General features: G+C 41.8%; 2 protein-coding genes across 7 annotated transcripts in view; one reads left to right on the forward strand and one right to left on the reverse strand.

Annotated features, from left to right (window-relative positions):
• Positions 1 to 21,552, forward strand: part of CMSS1 (cms1 ribosomal small subunit homolog) — a 556,569-nt gene that overhangs the window by 62,868 nt on the left and 472,149 nt on the right. Inside the window, exon 2 of one of the 4 annotated variants that reach the window (XM_033940866.1) lies at positions 11,366 to 11,416. The exons of 2 other annotated variants lie outside the window; for them this stretch is intronic. In XM_033940866.1, the coding sequence (XP_033796757.1) occupies positions 11,366 to 11,416 (51 nt within the window). Of the gene's footprint in view, positions 1 to 11,365; positions 11,417 to 21,552 lie in introns of those variants that run through there. One more of the 4 variants, XM_033940875.1, reaches the window with a different exon arrangement.
• FILIP1L (filamin A interacting protein 1 like) overlaps positions 17,792 to 21,552 on the reverse strand; it is a 410,054-nt gene continuing 406,293 nt past the window's right edge. For all 3 annotated transcript variants that reach the window (XM_033940862.1, XM_033940864.1, XM_033940865.1), the window contains one exon: positions 17,792 to 20,758. In XM_033940862.1, the coding sequence (XP_033796753.1) occupies positions 18,001 to 20,758 (2,758 nt within the window). In that variant the 3' untranslated portion in view covers positions 17,792 to 18,000. The remainder of the gene's footprint in view (positions 20,759 to 21,552) is intronic.

Raw genomic sequence — 21,552 nt, forward strand, 5'->3', positions numbered from 1 at the left:
GGATGGAAGAGCGGATGGGAGAGATAAGGGAGCAGATGCAGGAAGGAAATGGGAAGGAAAGAAAGAGGGGAGCAGACCCTGGATGGAAGTGGACAGAGAGAGGAGAAGGTACTAGATGGAAGGGGTAGAGAAAGAGGGCACATGATGGAAGGAGGGGATAAATAAAAGGAGGGCACATGATGGGGGGAAAGGATTGAGTTAGTGAAATACTGGAGGGGATAAGAGAAAGAGGTGACAAGCTGTAGGTAGCCAATAAAAAGGAAATTGATGACAGGGTAGTAAGAATGTAATCTAGATAGATGCAGAAAATAAATTGAAAAGGAAAATGAGGGAAAAAAGGGAAAGGGATTGCAGAGGAGAGGTGTGGGAGAGGGAAGGAGAGGAGAGAGATACCAGACCAATGGGGGTGAAAAGAGAGATGGAATGGGGAGGCATACAGTTTCTGGAAGGGGCATAGAAGGAGAGAAGATGCCATATAGGGGCAGAGAGACGGCAGACAGTGGATGGAAGGAAGAGAGTAACAAGAAGATGAGAAAAGCAGAAACCAGAGAAGACAAAGGGAGAAAAAAAAATCTATTTATTGCTGTGGTGTTGCATTGTATGCAGAGTCCAGCTTCTTGCTGGTTCAATTTAACTTTTGTCTATGTATTTCTATTTTATCTCCCTTTTACAAAACTGTGGAGCGTTTTTTTAGCGCCAGCCGTGGTGGTAGCAGCTCTGATGTTCAGAATTCTATGAGCATCAGAGCTGTTATCACCATGGCTAAAAACCACACTACAGTTTTGTAAAAGGGGGAGGGGTTAATTTGTGATTACATATTCCATACTAGGCGAAGGTGTTTTCTGTGTTCCGTGTGTTCGAAAGACATGGTTTTCTGTTAGGATTGACGGTGTAGGATTGATCTGTACTAGTCTGACTTGTTTAGTTTTACAATGGGTGTATTGATGTTGTACTGCTCACAGCAGTATGTAAGATGCTGCCTTTTCCTAGGTACTCATGTGTGACATGTGGCTTGTTACTAAAAATCATGTTTTTCTTACAGATGGGGGGGGATGTAAAAAAATGATGGGTCCTGGGTGTCACATATGCTAGGTATGCTACTGAATACATCTCAGTCTCATGTTAGCTGGGTTCTGGAAATGGACATAGTTTATGACCTCTAGCTGAAGATAGTTACTGCAATGACTGAGCTGAGTTGGGAGGGAGATATTAAAATTATAAAAATAATGCAAACACATTATGGGTACTTACAAATTAAGGTTTATAGTGCTATAGCCACATACCTAGAGGTTCCAATTGAGCCTGAAATCCAAAGGAGCACCTCACACCCCCAGTAGTCCATTTTATTGAAGCTTGGGGAGTGTGTATGTGGACATAATGTACTGTATTTTGATCTATAATAAAATTCTAACTATTGTGAAAAGTATATGTGTTGACTGTGAAAGGGAGAGGGTTTTTTTTGAGGAATTTATCCTTTTGATCAGTGTTGCTGTTTATTGTATGTTTGTACTTTGCACTGTATGACCTTTGGTTGGAAAGTTGTGGGTTATAAGATTTTGTGTTACATTAAATGATTGATGTGTACTTTGCTGGTAATAATAATAACAATAATAATAACTTTATTCTTCTATACCGCCATAGTCGAAAGACTTCTAGGCGGTTCACATTCGAAGAAGACTGGACAATCAGCGAATTACAGGATGCAAGAAGTGAGGGTTACATAAGAAATAGGTAGAGGACAGCAAATTACATCGTGTGCAGGGTAGAGTTCTCAAGTACACATGTAATTTTATAAAATACACTAATTTACAAGAGCATATAAATAATCTAGGTGTAAATGCCTGTTCTGCCTTGGACTAAAGTAAACAATTGCCACACTCTCATTCAATACTCAAACTAAGAAAATGATTATTTCAAAATGTTCTGCCTTGGAGACATGATTTCTGCCACTTACACTGGTATTTTATAAAGGCACATGTGCACTTATGCATCTTTATAAATTAGCACCTAAATAGGCATTTACTTACCCTCTTAGATTAAATGCCTCCTTATAAAATTACCTTCTTAAAGGGTGCTTCCCCTTTTACAAATAAACCTCTTCAAGTAAGCCTCTAGCAATAGTCATTTTATCACATTGTGAATTTTATGTTGCCTTTATGAGGCTGTTCTGTATTTGGGTTCGCTGAGTGCAGTTGCTTAAAGATCACCTTTTCTGTGTTCAGTTGCTGTATGGTAAAAATGCTGCAGGAAGCTGGATGATCTGTCGGGACACATTTATAGACAGTGCCTTTCTGTGGCCAGCTCTGGAAAGAAATACCCTCAGCATAGCTTTCCAAAGCAGCTACTCTTTTTCTTTTTTTTACAGATAATCCAAGAATTTGTCACCATCTCCATCCCTACGGATAACCGCAGGAAACTATCCTGTATCATTCTTTAATGTCTATTTTAACCTCAGTCCTTCTACACCAGCCTTCTTCAATGCAAGGCTTGAGGGTCAGTGGTTGTGCCTGTTCATACGCTGATTTTTCCCTCTCTTCTTAAAGAATGATATGGAGATGGTTTCCCACAGTTATCTGTGGGGACGGGGACTGTGACAAATTCTATCACTATGTCATTTTCTAGTCCACATTTAAAGTGAGAACTGTGACTTAAATTTATACTTTTTGCTATATTGCCTGTAAAGAAAGTTGGTTTAATGGAGGCTTCAGACATTAGGGGTGCAGTTAGCAATTATGGTTTTGAAAAATGAAGCCAAAAAAGAAAGATTAGGTGTGCTGTACAAAACCCAACAAACGGTGAGTGGTATATACCCACAAGTCATCACGGAACTAAGAATGCAGAAAAGTCAATATTCAGTTCCTGTGGACAGTGGATTTTTATAAACATTGGCTTCTGTCCCATAAGGACAGTCAGTGGTGCTGAATGTGTGGGTTCATCATTGACCACCAAACTCTAGAGATGGCAGTGATTCTCAGCCCAGTTCTTGGGACGCACTTAGCCAGTGAGGTTATAAGGATATCCACAATGAAAATGTATGAGAGATTTGCATAAAATTGAGATAGTGTATGCAAATTTATCTTATATATATTAATTGTACATTCCTGAAAACCTAACTGGCTGGAACCCTGGCCTAAAGCAGCAGTCCCAGGCCTTTTTTTGCACCAAGGACCAGTCTCATTCAAGACAATTTTTCCAGGGACCAGGGGTGTATAATCAATAAAGTGCATAATATATAATCTAATTATATATATATATATATATATATATATAATGTGAATGTAATATTACATTTTATATTATGCACTATATTTCTATTATTATTACATTGTAATACACTGTATACAATATATTAATGCTACTTACCATAATGCAGAATCAGTGGGAGCCCTGAGCATGTTTCCCTGCAATTAGACGGTCCCATCTGAAGGTGATGGGAGACAGTGACACCCGAAGTGTGTTCCTTATGTCCAGTCTACTCCATATTCTTCCCACCTCCTTGAGGCCCCTCTTGCATCCCTTTCAACCTATCCCATTGTTCCCTCTCCACCACCTTCAACATTTCTCCCTCTCATCTCTCTTCCCCATGCATGTGTTACCTCACTCCTCTTCCACCACCATGTCCAGTAATTCTCTCTTCATCCTTATGCCCAACAATTCTCCTCTTTCTTCACTTCCCCATGTGCACCATGTCAATTCCTCTCACTCAGACACTCATGCCCAACAATTCTTCCTTTCTATTCCCTCCCCCACCTGAGCATCTCTTACCCTCACTCCCTCTATTCTTCCATCCTATGTCCCAAGTTCATGTTCCCCTCCCTTCCTCCATCTCTCTTTCCCTCTCACTTAAGACACCTATGCCCAACAATTCTCCTTATTCCCTCCCTCACTGCGGCATGTTTCTCTCACTCCCTCTATTTTTCCATCCTATGCTCCCCTCCCTCCATTTTCTGTCCCAAGTTCATGCCCCCTCCTTCCTTCCTTTCTTTTTTTCTATCCGTTGTCCGAAGTTTGTGCTCTCTCCCTTCCTTCTGTGTTCCAATGCGCCTCTTCTCTCTCTCATGTCCCAACATGCCCCTCTTCATTCTTCCCTCCTTCTATTCTGTGTCCCAAGTTCATGCCTCCCTCACATGGGTGTTTACCTGTTCTGGCCAGCTCCCTCCTTCCATCTGCACTTCTCTTCACAAAGCCACAGTTGACCCGGAAGCCTAGAGGGAAGGCTTCTGGGTCAGCTGCGGACAGTGTGTAGGAGCTACTGCTCGTGGCTTTATGAGGAGGAGAGAGCCAGCCAGAACCTGGGGATTGCCTGTAATGTAAATAAAATTAAAATTTCTGTGTAGCCTGGTTCAGCACAGCCCACGGCCTGGTACTGGTCCGTGGCATGGTGGTTGTGGGTCTCCTGGCCTAAAATAAATCACTTAGCTATTCATATATAATGGTTGAATATCACAAATATTCATACATCTTGTCTTTGTACCCTGACTCTGCCCTGACACTGAGGAAGTTGGAGGGATTTTCACCAGCATTATTCAGATAGTACTATTGAAAATACCAGGCTAGCAGATTGTACAGTTACCAGCTGCCAATATAAGTCCTTTTGAATATTGACCCAGAAGTGTTTGTTTAATAAAGGATTAAAAAAATTATATACTGTAGATCCTGTGGTGAAAGTGTCTTGGAGTAAAGCCAGATTTGCTTGCACCATGATATAGAGACAGTAGATGAAACCAAGCTGGAAGGTACATTTCTGAATAATGATGTAATGCATCCCAAGATGATAAATTCTACCTTCTGAGGTGCTTGATGTGACTAGCAATCGTAAGTGGGTCAAAGGAATTTGGATTTTGCTCATACTAAAATATGATGAAACCAAACAAAAGTAAATAGTAAATATTGTATTATGGTGACTATATACATTTTATTTCAAACCACACTAATTAAATTGGCTATTCACAATTCACAAATTCAGCAAATGGAGGGAAAGGGATTGGGACTTGTATGCCGCCTTTTTGTAGTTTTACAACCACACTCAGAGTAGTTTACATACAGGTATTTCAAGCATTTTCCCTGTCTGTTCTGGTGGGCTCACAATCTATCTAATGTACCTGGGGCAGTGGAGGATTAAGTGACTTGCTCAGGGTCACAGAGAGCAGTGCAGGGTTTGAACCCACAACCTCAGAGTGTTGAGGCTATAGCTCTAACCACTATGCTCCAAGAAACAAGAAAAATCTTAGAAAAATCTTTTCGTACCTTGTAACTCTATTAGGCGTTATCAATAGTCATAAAAACCTCCAATGTTTTATAGTTCATTGTATCATAAAAATAGTCCATTTTATCTATGGGAGGAGTGTGTGGCGCAGTGGTTGGATCTACAGCCTCAGCACCCTGGGGTTGTGGGTTCAAACCCCGCGCTGCTCCTTGTGACCCTGGGCAAGTCACTTAATCCTCCATAGCCCCAGGTACGTTAGATAGATTGTGAGCCCACCGGGACAGAGAGGGAAAAATGCTTGAGTACCTGATTGTGAAAAAAAACCCCGCTTAGATAACCTTGATAGGCGGTATATAAAATCCTAATAAACTTGAAACTATTCAAAATCCAAAGAATTACTAAGCAGAACATATAATTGTTCTACTTAGCTAAATGCAGGCAGTCTTCTGTGCTCAAATCCGGGCGAACCACACTGTAATCAAAGTCCTCTGCTCAAATCTGGACAAATAAAGCTGTGCTTCTCTATTTCACTTAATAGCTTTGTCAGGAGCTACCCACTCAAACTGACTATTTTTGGAAAATCTTAATTCATTCTAAAAATACAGAAGTGAATATTGAAGACTCAGCAACATGACCATTTGGATCACAAGCTGCTTTGTAGTTCCGATTTTGCACCAATTCGTTTGCAGGGGAGTTAAACTTCATACTCCTCACATAAGTGTTTATTTGAAAATGACGCTGTAGTGTTTGTTTAGCTGAAAGTTACTGACTTGAAATGCTGAGGTCATCACGTTCAGAATTTCAACCAATTTTATTAACTTTCTTTTTTAACCAACCATCAATATTATTTCAACTGGAGAAATGCTGGATTTACCACCTACAAACTCTCCAACTACAAGGATTAAATGTAACCATTAATTAGCAGACTTTTTTTTTTGAAAATCAAAGGTATATTTTATATGCTTTTACGGTTCCAGTGGTTGCATTGATAACATTTAATGAGATGTTCCATTTTGATGACTATTTGGTTAAAAAAGAAGGTTAATAAAGTTGGTTGAATTTTGAACATGATGACATCAGCATTTCACGTCAGTAACTTTTAGCTAAAAAAAATGGCAAGTCACGCTGATGTGAGGGGAGTATAAACTTTAACTCCCCTGCAACGTCAAAACTACAAAGGGGCTTGTGATCCAAGCAGTCATATTGCCAAGCCTTCAATATGCACTTCTGTATTTTTAGAATGAATGAGAGTTTCTGAAAATAGTCAATTTGGGTGGGTAGCTCCTGACGAAGCAATTAAGTGAAACGAAGAAGCTCCATAGAGCACAGCATGGTTTACCCGGATTTAAGCATAGAGGACTTTGATTACAGCGTAGTTTGTCTGGATTTGAGCACAGAGGACTTTGCCTGCATTCAACTAAGTAGATTGATTGTTCTGCTTAGTAATCCTGTTTGTATGACACAATGAACTATAAAACATTGGAGGTTGTTATGACTAATGATAACTCCTAATAGAGTTACAAGGTACGAAAACATTTTTCTAAACCTTGTTTCTTGGAGCACTTGAAATCTTTTCCTCCATTTACTGAATTTGTCAGTTGTGAATAGCCAATTTAATTCATGTGGTTTGGTTATTTTTGATAAGTAGTATTTTGTACAACACTATTTCAGCATTTTTTAAATATATGCATAAATACCTGTATATAAAATAAAACCACAAAGCTCTGCATGCTCAAAGGTAGGTATAAAGACATCCTTTCCATGACGAATTCTTAAAAGCAAAAGCATGCATATGCTCTCTGGTTTAATATTGATGTAGCTTATGTTCATTCTTATTGCACAAGTTAAGCAGTCTGTTGTGAAATGATCTTTGTAGCTATTGCCAGTTAGCAAATATGGTGTCTCTTTTAAGCCTGTTTTATACAGGCAACATATATGCTTGTGACTCTGAGCCACTCCCAATAGCGCACAAATGCTGATTTATACCTTCTCCAGAGTTGGTAGAAATGTATATGTGTACTCTATGAATTCACATATTTTATAAAATACACATGTTCATCACAACTCTGCCTTCACTCTCACGCATAGCACACATATCAGTTTGTTCATGTACACATACATACATAAATGGCCAATTAACTTTATAAAATATATTTTCCGTGTGCAAAATTGACTTTATAACACTAACCCCTACATTTGTAGCAGAAAGTGAAGGGTAACTTGTCCAAAGATCAGAAGGTGCATCAGTGGGATTTGATCTTTCATCTTCTCTGTTATCAACCTGTTGCAGTAACCACTAGGGGCCCTGATGCTTAAGACTTACTGTGCCAGCAACATTTAATTTAGACTGGTTGTAGCCAGTCTAGCACACTAGTTCTTGTACAATCCCACTCTATTTCTGGACTAGAAGGTTACTTTCCTATGGTTGCCAGACAGCTTGACAGGAGCCTCAAAAAAACAATGTTTTCAGCCCTTCCCCTCTTACCTCAGGACTTCCCCCCAGGAATCCAGTTTTTTCCTACAAGCCAGACTGTAGGAGCTTGACTTTTATGCTTTTGTTTATTTTTATTTAAACTTGGTCTTTTTGTTTGCGAATTCCGCCCTTGTGTTATTGAAGTTCCCTTCGGGGACAGCTCTGACTGCGGGAGATTACAGACTTTGCGTAAAGTCTGTTTCCAGAAGGTTGGCTGCCTATCAGTCCACTCTCTGGACAGCCTGCACAGCCTGCACTTTGCTTTGGGGCTCAGGGACTGTTCCCTTGGGAACTGGCTCGCCCCAGGTGCGTCCGGGATTAGGAACTGCTAAGTCCATTGACTGAGGGGACCCAAAGAACAGTTCCCTTGGGAGCTGGCTTGCCCCAGGTTTGTCCGCTAGTGGGTCTGAACACTGGATGCGTGGCTCCGTGGAGGTGCGTCCGGGATCGCAGCCAGCTGCATCCCTTCGCCAAGTCGCTTCCACACGGGTGTTCAGTAGTTGTGGAGGTCTCTGATCATTGGTATCAGGCCAGTAGGGCAGTCAGAAAACCAGCAGTCCAATTTTCATGCTTGCAGAGGGATGTCCCTGTTAGCTATTTCAGCTTCCATTGCAGCAATACCAGCACCTCTTGGCACAATGAGTGTTAAGCTGACAGCCTGAATTAGCGATTTTGGTAGGTCTCTAAAAGTGGTTTTCAGAAGGTTTGAGAGTGTGCCCTAATCCCCTCAACCCCTAAAATCAAAATATCACTGCATTTTAGGGGTCCCTGTGTTTTTCCTGGGCTACATTATTCTAAAAATAACACCTGCGATGGCCATCTTGGATTTTCTCAATTTGGATTTAAAGTTGTTTTTAGCTTCTAACAGCTTTGCTTTTGCAAGAAAACTGCTCAAATGGACTCCCTAGGGCTAGATGCTGTGGATTTATGCCCTATTTGCGGTGGATGGCTATCTGGTGAACATGTGTCTTCACCATCTGATGGGTGTTCTTCCTCTGTTTCTGGCTGGGGGAATCTGATAAAGCTGATCGCAGGCCCCGAAGACAGCGCTATTGCTGTTCCTGCCAAGTGCAGCCACAATTCATCGGATAAAGCTCATAAGTCTTTCAAGTATGCTGAGAAGGGTCCACAGGAGGTGGTTCCTGCCCCAGCTGACTTTTTTCCTCCAAATTTATTAACATGATGTATCAAGCATATTTAGTAAAGAAACTGATGCCAGCCGCCCCTCTGTGGGCATCCTTGCTGGATGGAGCAATACCCCCCTTCCCAGGACATGGGGAATGTGTCGGGCTCCCCAAGGAGCCGGGGCTTACCAGGACAATCTATGCCCTTACTCAGGTGAGCACTACCACTGCGGGGGATGTTGCAGCCCTCGTAAATCTCCAGGATCAGAATCTGGGTGGACCTCCAGATCTGGGTGAGGATCCCACGGTGCAGAGATTTTTTTTTAAACCTGCTCATCTGGTTAATTTGATTTCTCAGTCCTTCCAGGAGTTGAAGCCGGAGGTTAGTCCATCCATTACCGCGGAATTCTCTCTTATAAGTAATGAGAAACTGCAAGCAACTTTTCCTGATTATCTGGACATAGCCAAGATGCTCACTGACATTTGGGAGGTGCCTGAGGGCCCTTTCAAATGTGCCAGAGCCATGGCTCGGCTCTCTCCAATGGTGGATGCCTTTAACCAGTGTTTTGCATCTCCAAGAGTTGATTCCGAGATGCACTTCTCTCCTCAGAGATGAAGGAGTGGTACTGAAGGATGTTCAGGACCACAGAGTGGATTTTATCCTCAAGTGCCTCTTTGACTCGATGGCTGGTGGGTTGAAGGCAGCGTCAGCCTCCTCTTTTGTGGCTAGAGTATGTCATTCTATGTGCGCCTGATCCGGACACTATTGTGATCCAGGATCTCGCTTTCCTGATCTCAGGAGTGGACTACCTGGCGGATGCCCTGTACGACAAGTTCAAAATCTTTAGTAAGCTTTCAGCTTATTCTATTTCGGCATGGAGGATGTTGTGGATCCGGCAGTGGTCTGGTGATTCGTCCTCAAATGTGACTTTAAGTAGCTTACCTTTTAAGGGGCAACTTCTGTGTGGCAAAGGTCTAGATGACCTCATGGCGAGTGTGCAGGAACCCAAGCCCAAGTCCTTGTCGGATAATAGGCCCCAACCCTCCAAGGGGTCAGGGCACTCTAGCTTCAGATGTTCTCATCAGTACTTTGGGGGCTCCTCTGGGCAGCACTCTTCCCAGTCTACCAAGCAGAGGCTCAGTGGTTCCCGTCTGGCAGCTACCTCCTAAGAAGCAGTTCTTATGCTAGGCCTATTGTTGCCCCTCTGCGGATCGGCGGGTGGCTATCGGCCTTTCTGGCTTGATGGCAGAACCGTTGGGTCTTGGAGGTTCTTCGGCTACAAAGTTTCATCACCTCCTGGTGGATTATTTTCTGTATTCCCCTGTAGGGAGATCAGAAAAGGTGGCCTGGGTGGAGGCCACTGCTGGACATTGCGGCCATAGAGCCTGTTCCAGAGCAAGACTCGGATCCTGCAGATACTCAGTATACTTTATTGTGCCAAAGAAAGGCTCCAACGACTGGAGGCTGATCCTGGACCTTAAGGCGGTAAATAGGGTGCTGAGAGTGCCTCATTTCCGGATGGAGATTGCATTCAGTGATCGTCTTGGTGACTGGGGGAAATTCTTGGCTTCCCTGGATCTGATAGAGGCATATCTCCATATGCCCATCTTTTCAGAACACAGGAAATACCTGATATCCCACGTTCTGCAGCAGCACTATCAGTTTGCGGCAGTGCCCTTTGGGTTGGCACCGGCGCCCAGGACCTTCACCGGTTCGAGGGAGCAAGACTGAGTGTTGCGGTCCTTGGATGTATTCAGGATCCTGTTGTGGTACCTGGAGATCACAAACAAGTTTCATGTCTTTTACCATCTCTTTGTACTGGTGGATCCTGCCCAAAAAAGGCAAGCCAGCCAGCTTCCAGAGCCACCATTTCCAGATGGATTCATATGACTTATTTCTTTGGCATATATAATGGCTGGTAAGAAGCCCCCCGGTTCGGTGCAGGCTCACTCTGCCAGAGGCATCTCTTCCTCTTGGGCATATTTGTCAGCGATCTCTTTGGAGAAGATTTACAGGGCTGCTACATGGTCCTCTTTGCATAGTTTCACCAAGTTTTACAGGATCGATATGGCGGCCAAGCTGGATGCTGCTTTTGGCTCCTCCGTTGTGGCAGTAGGTTCATCAGTCCTCCCCTGAGTCTGCGGGACTGCTCTGTTATGTCCTACTAGTCCAGGAATTGTACAAAAATGAAAGATTAGGTTCTTACATTTGCTAATCTTCTTTCTTGTAAATCCATACTCTATTCTTGGAACCCACCCTGTGAGTTGCTGATTCGCCAATTGCCTTGATTTACAAGTACTGGTAAGCTGGATTTCTGATTTCTTGACCAGCATTTCTAAGAATTCTATTCGATTATATTTAGCACTATGTCATGGGGGGGGGGGTCCTTAGTCCCATTTGTCTCTCCTTATAGCAATGTTATTTTTGCTGTTCAGATTCCTAATGTTTTAATGACCTATTTCAATTGTTCATGATTGTTCTGGTTTCATGTTATGAGCAGAATAGACTTATTAGTTGGGGAGTATCCCTGTAACCCTCTCTTTTGCCTTTGTCCTCTACAGATGTTTCTAGCTGCTTTATCACAAACTGGATTCCTGGGGGGCAGTCCTGAGGTAAGAGGGGAGGGGATGAAAACATTGTTTTTGAGGCTCCCTACAAGTTGTCTGATAACCATAGGAAAGTAACCCACTAGACCAGGAATAGAGCGTGGATTTACAAGAAAGATTAGCAAATGTAAGAACCTAATCTTTCGTTATTCAGTGTCTAATGCACAACAGGGGCAGCTTTTACCATTTGTGGGAGCAGCTACTGATAATCCTATGGAAATATATTACATCGAGCTCATTATTATTAAAATAAGCATTCCATGTAATGCACAAAAAGGTGTGCCTATCTTTAGTGTTCAAAATTTTCCAGCAAGTCTGGAGCTGGCGTTGCATGAGGGTGACTTCTTGATAAAACAGCCTGCTTGCATATTTAAATCTGCCACATGCATATATTGTATATGTGTGTGTTGCGTGTGTAACAGTTGTGTCAAAAGTTGTCATGAATCCAAAAATACACCCAAACTACTGCCTTAGCAAAAGGTTTCAGTTGCAACTCTGCAGGTTTTTATTTGTGCTTGTAGTCAGAGCCGAATTGAGGCATAGGCAAACTGGGCATGCATGTTGGGCCCAAAGGTTTAGGAAGGCTCTATCAAATTTGCTGAGGACAAAGGAGCCTTGAATTGCCAAATAGGCTGAGGTCTGCATGGGAGCTGTGAAATCAGCAAATATTCTGGAGGAATGTGAATTTTAAGAAAAATAGGAGAAGGTGTGAAGGATCTGTGGCAGCAAATGCAAGAACTTTGCATGATGGTATGGAGGTGGGAACACTGCCTGAGAGAGTGCATTCACTTGTGTATGTTTCTGTATCATATAAATAGAGCTTCCCTTTGAAATGTGAGCTGAGGTTCTCTTTGAAAATCTTCCCTTTGAAAGCCCACTGCTACAAATGTACCTGCACACTTACAAAATGAAAGGACGTTTTCAGCCCAGGAAATTTACCCTGTTAGCTATTTACCGTATTTACTTTAATATAAACCAAGATTTTTGAGCCAAAAAAATGGCCCAAAAATGGGGTTCTCAGTTTATATTCAAGCTTCCTTTGGATGATGGTGCGGGAAGGGGTAAAACGCGGACCTCACGGACCTCGGGGATCTAAACCCATACGGCCTTAAAAATCTGAGATCCGTGTCGGTCCGTGTCCCTGCCGCTTGTAGTTTCTGTCGCTGACAGATCTTGATTGAGATTTGAGCGCTGCCGGATCCGTCTCAGCATAGGGCTTGATTGAGATTTGAGCGCTGACGGATCCGTCTCAGCATAGGGCTTGATTGAGATTTGAGCGCTGACGGATCCGTCTCAGCATAGGGAGGGGAAAGTGTTAGGAACCGTCAGCGCTAAAAATCTCTTCGAGGTCTGTCAGAGCCAGAGACTAGTGCTGGAGCGGCAGAGCAGAAGCCAAGAGAGCGGGGAAAAGAAGTCTCCAAACTCCAGCACTAGTCTCTGGCTCTGACAGACCTGGAAGAGATTTTTAGCACTGACGGATCCTAACACTTTTCCCTCCCTATGCTGAGACGGATCCGTCAGCCCTCAAATCTCAATCAAAATCTGTCAGCGACAGAAACTACAAGCGGTAGGGACATGGACTGACACGGACCTCAGATTTTTAAGGCCATACGGGTTTAGATCCGCGAGGTCCGTCAGGTCCGTAAGGTCTGCGTTTTACTCCTTCCCTGATGGTGCTTTTTTTTGCTCCCCTCCTCACCCGATGACCAACAATGCTATTTTCCATCCCTCCAGATGCTCAGCACTGCTATCCACCCCCTTCCCATGACCAGCACAGCTATTATTCCCCCCTCCTCATTGACTGGCACTCCTATCCACTACCTGCCCCCCCTGCCCTAGATTGACATCGCACTTACAGTCCCGATGCTCTGGAAGCTGACGCTGATGCTCTGTTCTGAGCTGAAGGCCTTTGAGGGTCTGTGCATGATCAAGGCCTTCTAGCTCCTGCCCTCTCCGGGATTCTTGAAGGGAGTCCAGCAAGCCTTGAGCATGCACAGATGCTCAAAGCCCTTTACCAGCCCAGCACAGAACATCAGCGTCGGCTTCCAGAGCATTAGGTTATAAGTACGATGTTGGTCTGGTGAGGGGAGGAGCAGGTAGTGGAGGATAGGAGTACCTAAGATGGTGGCCTCCTCTGCACTTTTCTTTTGCCATGGTCCACCCACCTCTGAAGCAAATTCCTGTTTCCGCTTGGGTGGATCGCAGCAAAGGAACGATGCAGGGGAGGCCGCGGGCAGCAAGAGGAATTGATAGTGGCACATGGATGGCGGAAAGGGGAAGAGATGGGGCACATGGATGGATGGAAGTGGAGAAGGAGGGAAGATAGATTTGAGATAGAGGCAGAAAAATGGAAGAAAACTGAATATGAAAATCAGTGCCAAAAAAAGATGTATGCAAAAAGTGAAGGAGCAGAAAGAAACAGCAAATGCATAAGGAGGCCTTAGAAACAGAGTGAAGAGCACAGATGGAACAAGATGACCAGAAAAATAAAATTGCCAGATAACAAAGGTAGGAAAATGGTTTTTATTTTTAATTTAGTGATTGAAATATGTCAACTTTTAAAATTTAAATCTGTTGTTTTTATACATATTTTAGACTGTTCAGGAAGAAATGCATTATTTTCTGTTTCTCTTGTGGTGCACTGTGTGCAAGTCTGGTATATTAGGATTTCATTTGTGTACAATAGTACTTTTAGTTTGGGGGTTTGTATTTGAAAAGGGTTTTTTTTTTTTCTGTTTTCTGCATGTGTGACTGAGGCCAAGTGTTCTGGTGAGGATAACAAATGACACTCACATACCCAAATTTCTAATCCGGGTTTATATTCAAGTCAACCTTTTTTCCTCTTTTTTTGGGGAAAAAGGTTGGCTCGGTTTATATTCAAGTATATACAGTAAGTTTCCTTGGCAAATTCCTTTGAACACTTTCCTAATACTGCCTTCTCTCTGTCTATATCCTTTCATAAAAGCAAAAGAAAGTGACATTTTTTATTTTGCTGCTTCCATATGAAACTTTTCTTACATTTAAAACTTTATAAATATATACGATTACATTGTCCCTTGGTACCTCTGGTTTGTATCAGGGACAGTGGAGGGTAAAAATGACTTGCACAACCTGTTTGGCTCTTGGCTCACTGCTGCAGAGCTGCCAAGTTAGCCAGCTCCAAGAGGGAGAGTTTTTGGCCAATGAGGTGGTTGAACTTAACATCCCAATTTAGTGTGCTATGTGTAGTCCCTGATATTACCAAGTGAAATCGCCACTTCAAATCCCATAGTGGATAGGGTTGCAGAAATCCAGGACTAGTTCAGAATCTCTCTTCTGGGATTGGGTAATTTAGCAGCTCTTCAGTTCTAACCATTAAGCATTTGAGGCATGTGCTTGCAGGATCCTCCTGCCACCATGCCCACAGATAGACTCTGCACTTTCCTTGCCACTTCTGGAAAAGTGCAGTGTTAGAGAGGGGGAGGAGGGAGGGGGAATCCTGGTAGGAGGCCCACATATATATATGTTTGCTGGGGCCCAATAAAGTATTAATCCGACCCTTCTTGTACTGTTTCTGCCCTGTTGTCTGGAGTTCCGGAGACCACAGCCATACACTCTACTGGGCATATGCACAAGTGCTGTACCTACCACTCAGCTCTTGTGGGCATGTGCCAGGCACATTCCTCCACCTTTTACTTCCAATGCTCAACACAGCTTGCATATACTGTACAGTGGTGCCTCACACAACGAACTTAATTCGTTCCAGGAGCAAGTTTGTTATGCGAAAAGTTCGTTATGTGAAACGCGTTTTCCCATAACAATACATGTAAAAAAAAATAATTCGTTCTGTAGCATAAAATATGCTAAGATGACATAAAAAAAGATAAATTTATCTTGTTAGAGCTGTTAGCATGATATAGAGGGGATATATGTGAAGGGGAGGGGAGACAGGGGTTTTGTTGATCCTTGCTGTGTATTATAATCACCCCCCACATACTCCCCAGTACCTTTTTTAATTCCTCCCATCTTTCCCAGCCAGTGGCGTACAGGCCAGAAGCGCAGAGATCAGGAGCAATTCCTCTGCATGCCTGTGTGGGCCCATGCCGATCTCCGAATGGCTGCAGTTAGTTCTTGTGAGTCCCGCGAGAGCTGACTGCAGCCATTCAGAGATCAGTGCAGGCCCAGGCGGCGGGGGGAGGTTTAAAAATATGCGGTGGCGGCGGGGGGAGGTTTAACAATATGCGGTGGCGGCGGGGGGAGGTTTAAAAATATGCGGTGGCGGCGGGGGGAGGTTTAACAATATGCGGTGGCGGCGGGGGGAGGTTTAACAATATGCGGTGGCGGCGGGGGGAGGTTTAACAATATGCGGTGGCGGCGGGGGGAGGTTTGCGATGCAGCTCGGGCGACTTCGTTGTGTGAAACGAAGTCCGTTGTACGAATCAAGACAAGAAGTTCGTTGTGCGCAGCGTTCGCTGTGCGAGGCGGCCGTTATGTGAGGCACCACTGTAATTTGAATGCTTTTAGTGTTGAGCATCGTTTGATAATTTAGAATTGCTGGAACAGCTAGTGTTTTCCAACAAGGCACCAGAGTTCTGTGCCTCTCTCAGGTGACTTCTCTGCTGTTCCACTGGGTATGTGAAGTCCTTTTGTCAAAAGGCATTCCATATGTGCTCCGATATTAACTAACAGGGTATTTCTTACCATGTGTAACATATCTATTTTGTCTTTTTTCATCAATGGGCCAATATAGAAGATTTTAGACAATCTAAGGACCTTTTTATCAAATAAATGGGCTCCCATATGCATTAAAAGCTTTTATTCTCTGCCTGAAGGTGCAGTATGTGATCAAATGAGCTATGGTATACAGTATGAGTTGTGTACTGCTGAAGAGCTTGCTGCCTATCATGTGAGTTACCTCAGGGAATTGTTTTGATCTATTGTGTGTAGAATGTAATGCTGCTTGAAAGGTTTTATTAAATTATTGCTTCAATAAGTGCTTCTGTATGGCAGTTTACTGAGAACATGTGTGTATGGTATGTATGTCCATGAATATTTATAGCAACACACATACGTGTATATTTTTCTTCTCTCTAGTCTCATTTGGTGGTCATGTTTGTCTAGCCAAAGATTGGATGGGTGACTTTGCTCATGCTTGAGATCTTTACTGTTTATCTTGCCAGAAGATGTTCAAGCAGAATACAGATACCTTTCCTGTCTTTGGACCAGTGCACATCCCTCCTCAATGTGCCTGAATTGCATTAGCTCTGGAGATCTGAAGACTCAGACAGACCACCCAGTAATGGACCCAATACCACATGTTTTAGCTGAGGTATCTCATGTTTGCTGAAGCCTTCAGGGATTTAGCGTTTATTATTAAACTCTGTTAATTATATATCTAGTTAAAACTGAACTATGAACTCTTTACTCAATGATGTCACTCTGAAGCACATTCTAAGACTTAGAAAAAAGCTGGCAGAAGAAGATACTCATTTTGTATGATGGAGCTTCATGAGGCCTTTAACTCCCCAACCCGAGAATACACATATCAATATGGTTTATCTGATTATGGTATATAGAAATAGTGTGTAGGAGTGGCCTAGTGCAAAGGCAAGGGAAGACAAGGTTCTCCCAGTTCTTCCACTAATGTTTCATGAGATTTTGAGGCAAGTTGCATGACTCCTTTCCCTTTTGCCTCAGATATTAACTTAAACTCTAAGCTCTTTTGGGCAAGGACCTACCTATAATACTTAAAATGTAATTTGCCTTGACTAGGAGTTTAGAAAGGAAATACCTAACTCCAAATAGCAAAATGTAGCAGGCATGTAGAATAGCAATCACTTTAACCTCTGACATGATCTTACCATTTTATAAATAGGTTACCTTAACAAAATAAGAGGGGTTTGTTTGTCTGGGGGTTAAGTAGTGATTACTGGTACCTTCATTATCTATAATAACCAGAAAAGCATTGCTAGTAGAAATTTAGTTCTGTGTTTTGAATAAGGCAAATAAAGTGAGCCAATTTAGGCGAAAGAGATTGTAATCTGCAAATAATTTGTGATAAACACAAATAAATGATAGTTTTTTTTTGACTTATAGAATATTTAAGTGAAAATCTGTTCCTTTTTAGCTTCAATTCAGTTAGAAAGAAAAAAAAAATAAAAACCATAAACTGGACCTAAGATGGTATCGCTTGCTGAATTCGAGTAGGATTTTTAGATTAATCTTACATCAGAAATCTAAAACAAAAACGGCTAACACATTACCTGAGTGATGCATGTTCAATGCCAGATGTAAAGAAATAAAAAAAGAATTCTTTAGGCATCAATCACTAATCAAGTTTACTGCTTTGCAGTGTTAAAATATTTCACTAAGTCAAGTTGCAGTCAAAAATAATGTCAGCTATGGAAAATGAACATAAAAATAAATTTAATAGAGGTGCTCACTAAAAGATATACAGTAAGTGCACACTTTATAACTAAACAGGCAAAAAGTAAGTGTTCTGTGTACTGTTGCCCAGATCATGCACAGAATAAAAGGAGTGCTCCAGTAATTCTTGCAGGGATGAAAAAAGGGATGGTCACTGGTGAAAAAGATGCCAACCATGATTTGTATCACTTATAAGCATTACTTACTGTAATTTGTGATTGTCGTGGGGGAGGTGTACCTGATGGGGTAATTCTGATACTGCTGGTGATTTTATTTGCAGGTCTACTTGGTGTTCCATTTGTTAGTGTTGCAGTTCTGTTCTCTTGTCCTGAACTGTAAGGGCTGATGGATCTTCCTAAGTGAATATGGATTTTATTATCTTCAGTAGTTATGATGCTAGAAGTTGAACCAGTGCTATTTGATCTTTGAATCTGCCACCCAGCTTGTCTGTCAGGGGACACTCTAAAAACTGCATGTGTGCTGCTGATTTCTCTGGCTTCGGGGGAAAGCAGGTGATCTGGAGAGTTTGTTGAACCTGTAACAGCTAGTACCTGAATAGGGGACATTGTCCTTTCAGGTGTTAGTGAACCACATGAGTCTGAAGTTTTAGCTCTCACAAAGGATGTCATGGTAAGGGGAGACATGGCTTGCTCTGGGTTGATGTACCCATCCACTATTTTTGATTTTACAGGTGTTAAAGAGGCATTTTGAAAAATGGTTATTCTTTGTTTTGGGGTACCACAATTTGGTATTACTGCTGTACTTGTAAAAGAGTGTGGATTTTCTGATGTTGGACTTGTAATCTCAAGAGTGGCTGTATTTAGACCATGGTCTGGAGTGACTTTTATGTGTAGAGGTTGTCCTGGTGTGTGAGTTAGAACCAGGTCACCTGACTCTACACAATTTCCATTCTGTTTTCTGTGAACCTTTCCATTTTGAGGAAGGTTTTCTTTAGATTTCATCCATGGAATCCACAATTTTCTATTTTTAGAATTAGCAGTAGACGAATTAGAGTTGAAAGCCATGGTTTGTTCCTCATCATTTGATTCGTCATCACTGTCCTCGTATATCTGTCCATTTATAACTGCTCGCTCCAAAGGAAGAAGACTTTTGTAATCAGGTGGTTCATTGTCTGTTGGATCTGTTTGAACTTCCTTAGAAAATACCTGAAGGTCTGAAATTCTTCTTCCATTGAGGCTTGGTCTTAGGCTTTTACTGAAATGTCTGTACCTTTCCAGTTCTCTTGAAAGATTTTCAATTTCTTTGTTTAGCTCTCTATTTTTGTTTTCTTGTTGAGAAAGCCGCCTTTGAAGAACCGAATAGTCTCCTTTTAACCGACAGATTGTATCTTCTGTTGCCATATACTCATGAATTTTTTCTTTTAGTGCATCTACCTCTCTTGCGAGATGTCCTGATTTTGCTTCCTCCTCCTTCAGTTTTTTGTAGAGCAAATGCTCCTGACTAGAGTCCATCTTCTCTGCTAGTTTATACTTCGCAAGTTCCTTTTTCACAATCTCAAGTTCTTCAGAAAGAAATTCAGCTTTATGTTGTTCATTAAGATATCTTTGTTCTAGGGATTCAAATTCATCTTCTGTTTTCATGAGATCATCTTCCACAGCTTTCATTTCTTTCAGGGTGTGTTTGAGCCTCTCAACTTCTTGAGTGAGTTCTTTAATTTTTTTGTTTTCCAATTGAAATGCAGCAGTGGACTTAGGATTCTCCTGTTTATGTTTGTTTTTGAGAAACTCCTTTTCAATTGCTTCCAAGGATTGTAGTCTTTTCTTCAGGATGTTAACTTTAGATAAGAGATCATTTCCCTTCTCCTCTTCTGCATTTAGTTTGCTTTTCAAGTCGTCCTTCTCTTTTGTTACACAGTATATTTTTTCTTGCAGCTCTGCCTTCGATTTCAGTGCTTTTCTACTTTCCTCAATAAGTTTTTCCGTGATTGATGTAACTTTGTTTTGCTCTGCTTGAAGCTGTGTGGTAGTAGCTTGCAGTTTTTCCTCTGTTTGGTTTATCTTTTCGCTCATGCTTTTTCTTTCATCCACAAGCATCACTGTTAGTGTTTTCAGCTTGGCTAAATCCTCTTTAAGTGTAAGTTCAGTTTTTTCTAATTTGATTTCAATGACCTCTAATTCTCGGATTCTAACTTTTAAGCTGTCAAGCTCATTAGATAGCTGCTTTGTGTTCGTTCTCTCTTTTTCTAAGTTGCATTTCAAAGCATAACATTCTTGTTTGCTTCTACTGAAAGCATCCTCCAGTTTTTCCAGTTCCATAATTCTTTTATTGAGCTTTTCGACCTCTGCTTTCAGGTTCTTGGTCTGTGCTGCTTCCCTATCTAATTTTTTATTCAGGTCTCTGCATTGGTCCTCCATCTTTATGAGCTCTTCGTCTTTGCCTTCCATTTCTAATACTCGTTTTCTTAGCTCTTCCATTTCAGCCATGAGGTTAGAGTTTCCACATTCCCCCTTATTCATTTTCTCTCTTAAGTCCTGCAGCTCCTCCTCAGCTTTTCGTAAAGACTTGTTTGTCTCTTCAAGCTCATCGATTTGCCGACTGACTGATGACAATTTTGAGCGGAGTTGGCGGTTCTGGCTGTCTTCGTTGGTTAGTTTTGCCATCATGGCTTCCTGGTCTTGGTGTAGTTTATCTGTCTGTGCTTGAAGTTCTGTCTCTAGCCTAGTTACTTTCTGTTCCTCTTCTTTAACTCTTGCTTCTGCTGTGGCAAGCTTCTCATGAGCCTGTTCTGCAGTGTGTGTTAAATCTTGGATTTTCTGGCTTTGTTGATTTAGCTGTCCTGTAAGCCTTTGTTGTTCATCTACCAGCATTAATGCAAATGACTTCAATTTAGTCAACTCTTCCTTTAGTTTTGATGTTTTCTTATCGGTTTCTTTCTCCTTTTTTGCCTGATACGTTGTTTCCTGATCAATCAGATTTTTTAGCCTGAAAAAGAAAAGAAATCCTTAGATGATACTTATTAAAGGTATTTTGTTTCTGTTACAATTTCAGTCCTGATGTTTGAGACAAGAATATTCAGATAATATATTTTTGTAGCATTCTTCCCAAATAAAATCTTTCTAAATGCAGAATGTAGTTATAGGTTTAACTAACTAAAAGATATCATTACAAAATAATGTTCTGTACTCAATCATACATAACAGACTAATGGTTCTGAAAGTGTGAACTTTGCCTATGTGAAGGCTAATAAAAAAAAAAAAAACAACTTTCAGATCGCAAGCAGGGATCTCTGTAGTTTAAAAGCTGATATAGAATATCATCCTTTTTCTTGATCTACTGTGTTTCCTCCAAATAAGACCTACCCCGAAAATAAGCCCTAGCATGATTTTTGAGGTAGGTCTTAATATAAGCCCTACCCCCAAAAATAAGCCCTAGCTGCTGGCAGCAACAGCACTCCCTCCCCCCCGACACATTTCTCCCTCCCATCCGAACCGTGAGACCAAAATAAAGTCCTTATAACAAACCGGCAGCATCGGCAGCAATCTAGACAGGTTGCTTTGCGGGCATTCCTCTGCCGCGTTGCTGATGACGTGATAATGACCCTGATATTTCTAACCCGGGAAAATTTCAATAATACTACTAAACCAAGCCCCATATATAATGCTCTCTACAGATAATAGCCTTTATTTAAAAAAAATAAAAAAATAGCTTGGTTTAGCAGTATTATTGAAGTTCTCCTGGGTTCAATTTATTAATAAAATAGCCAGCACTATGATTAT

Source organism: Geotrypetes seraphini, chromosome 4 (genome assembly GCF_902459505.1).
Source record: "Geotrypetes seraphini chromosome 4, aGeoSer1.1, whole genome shotgun sequence".
Taxonomy (NCBI): Eukaryota; Metazoa; Chordata; class Amphibia; order Gymnophiona; family Dermophiidae; genus Geotrypetes; species Geotrypetes seraphini.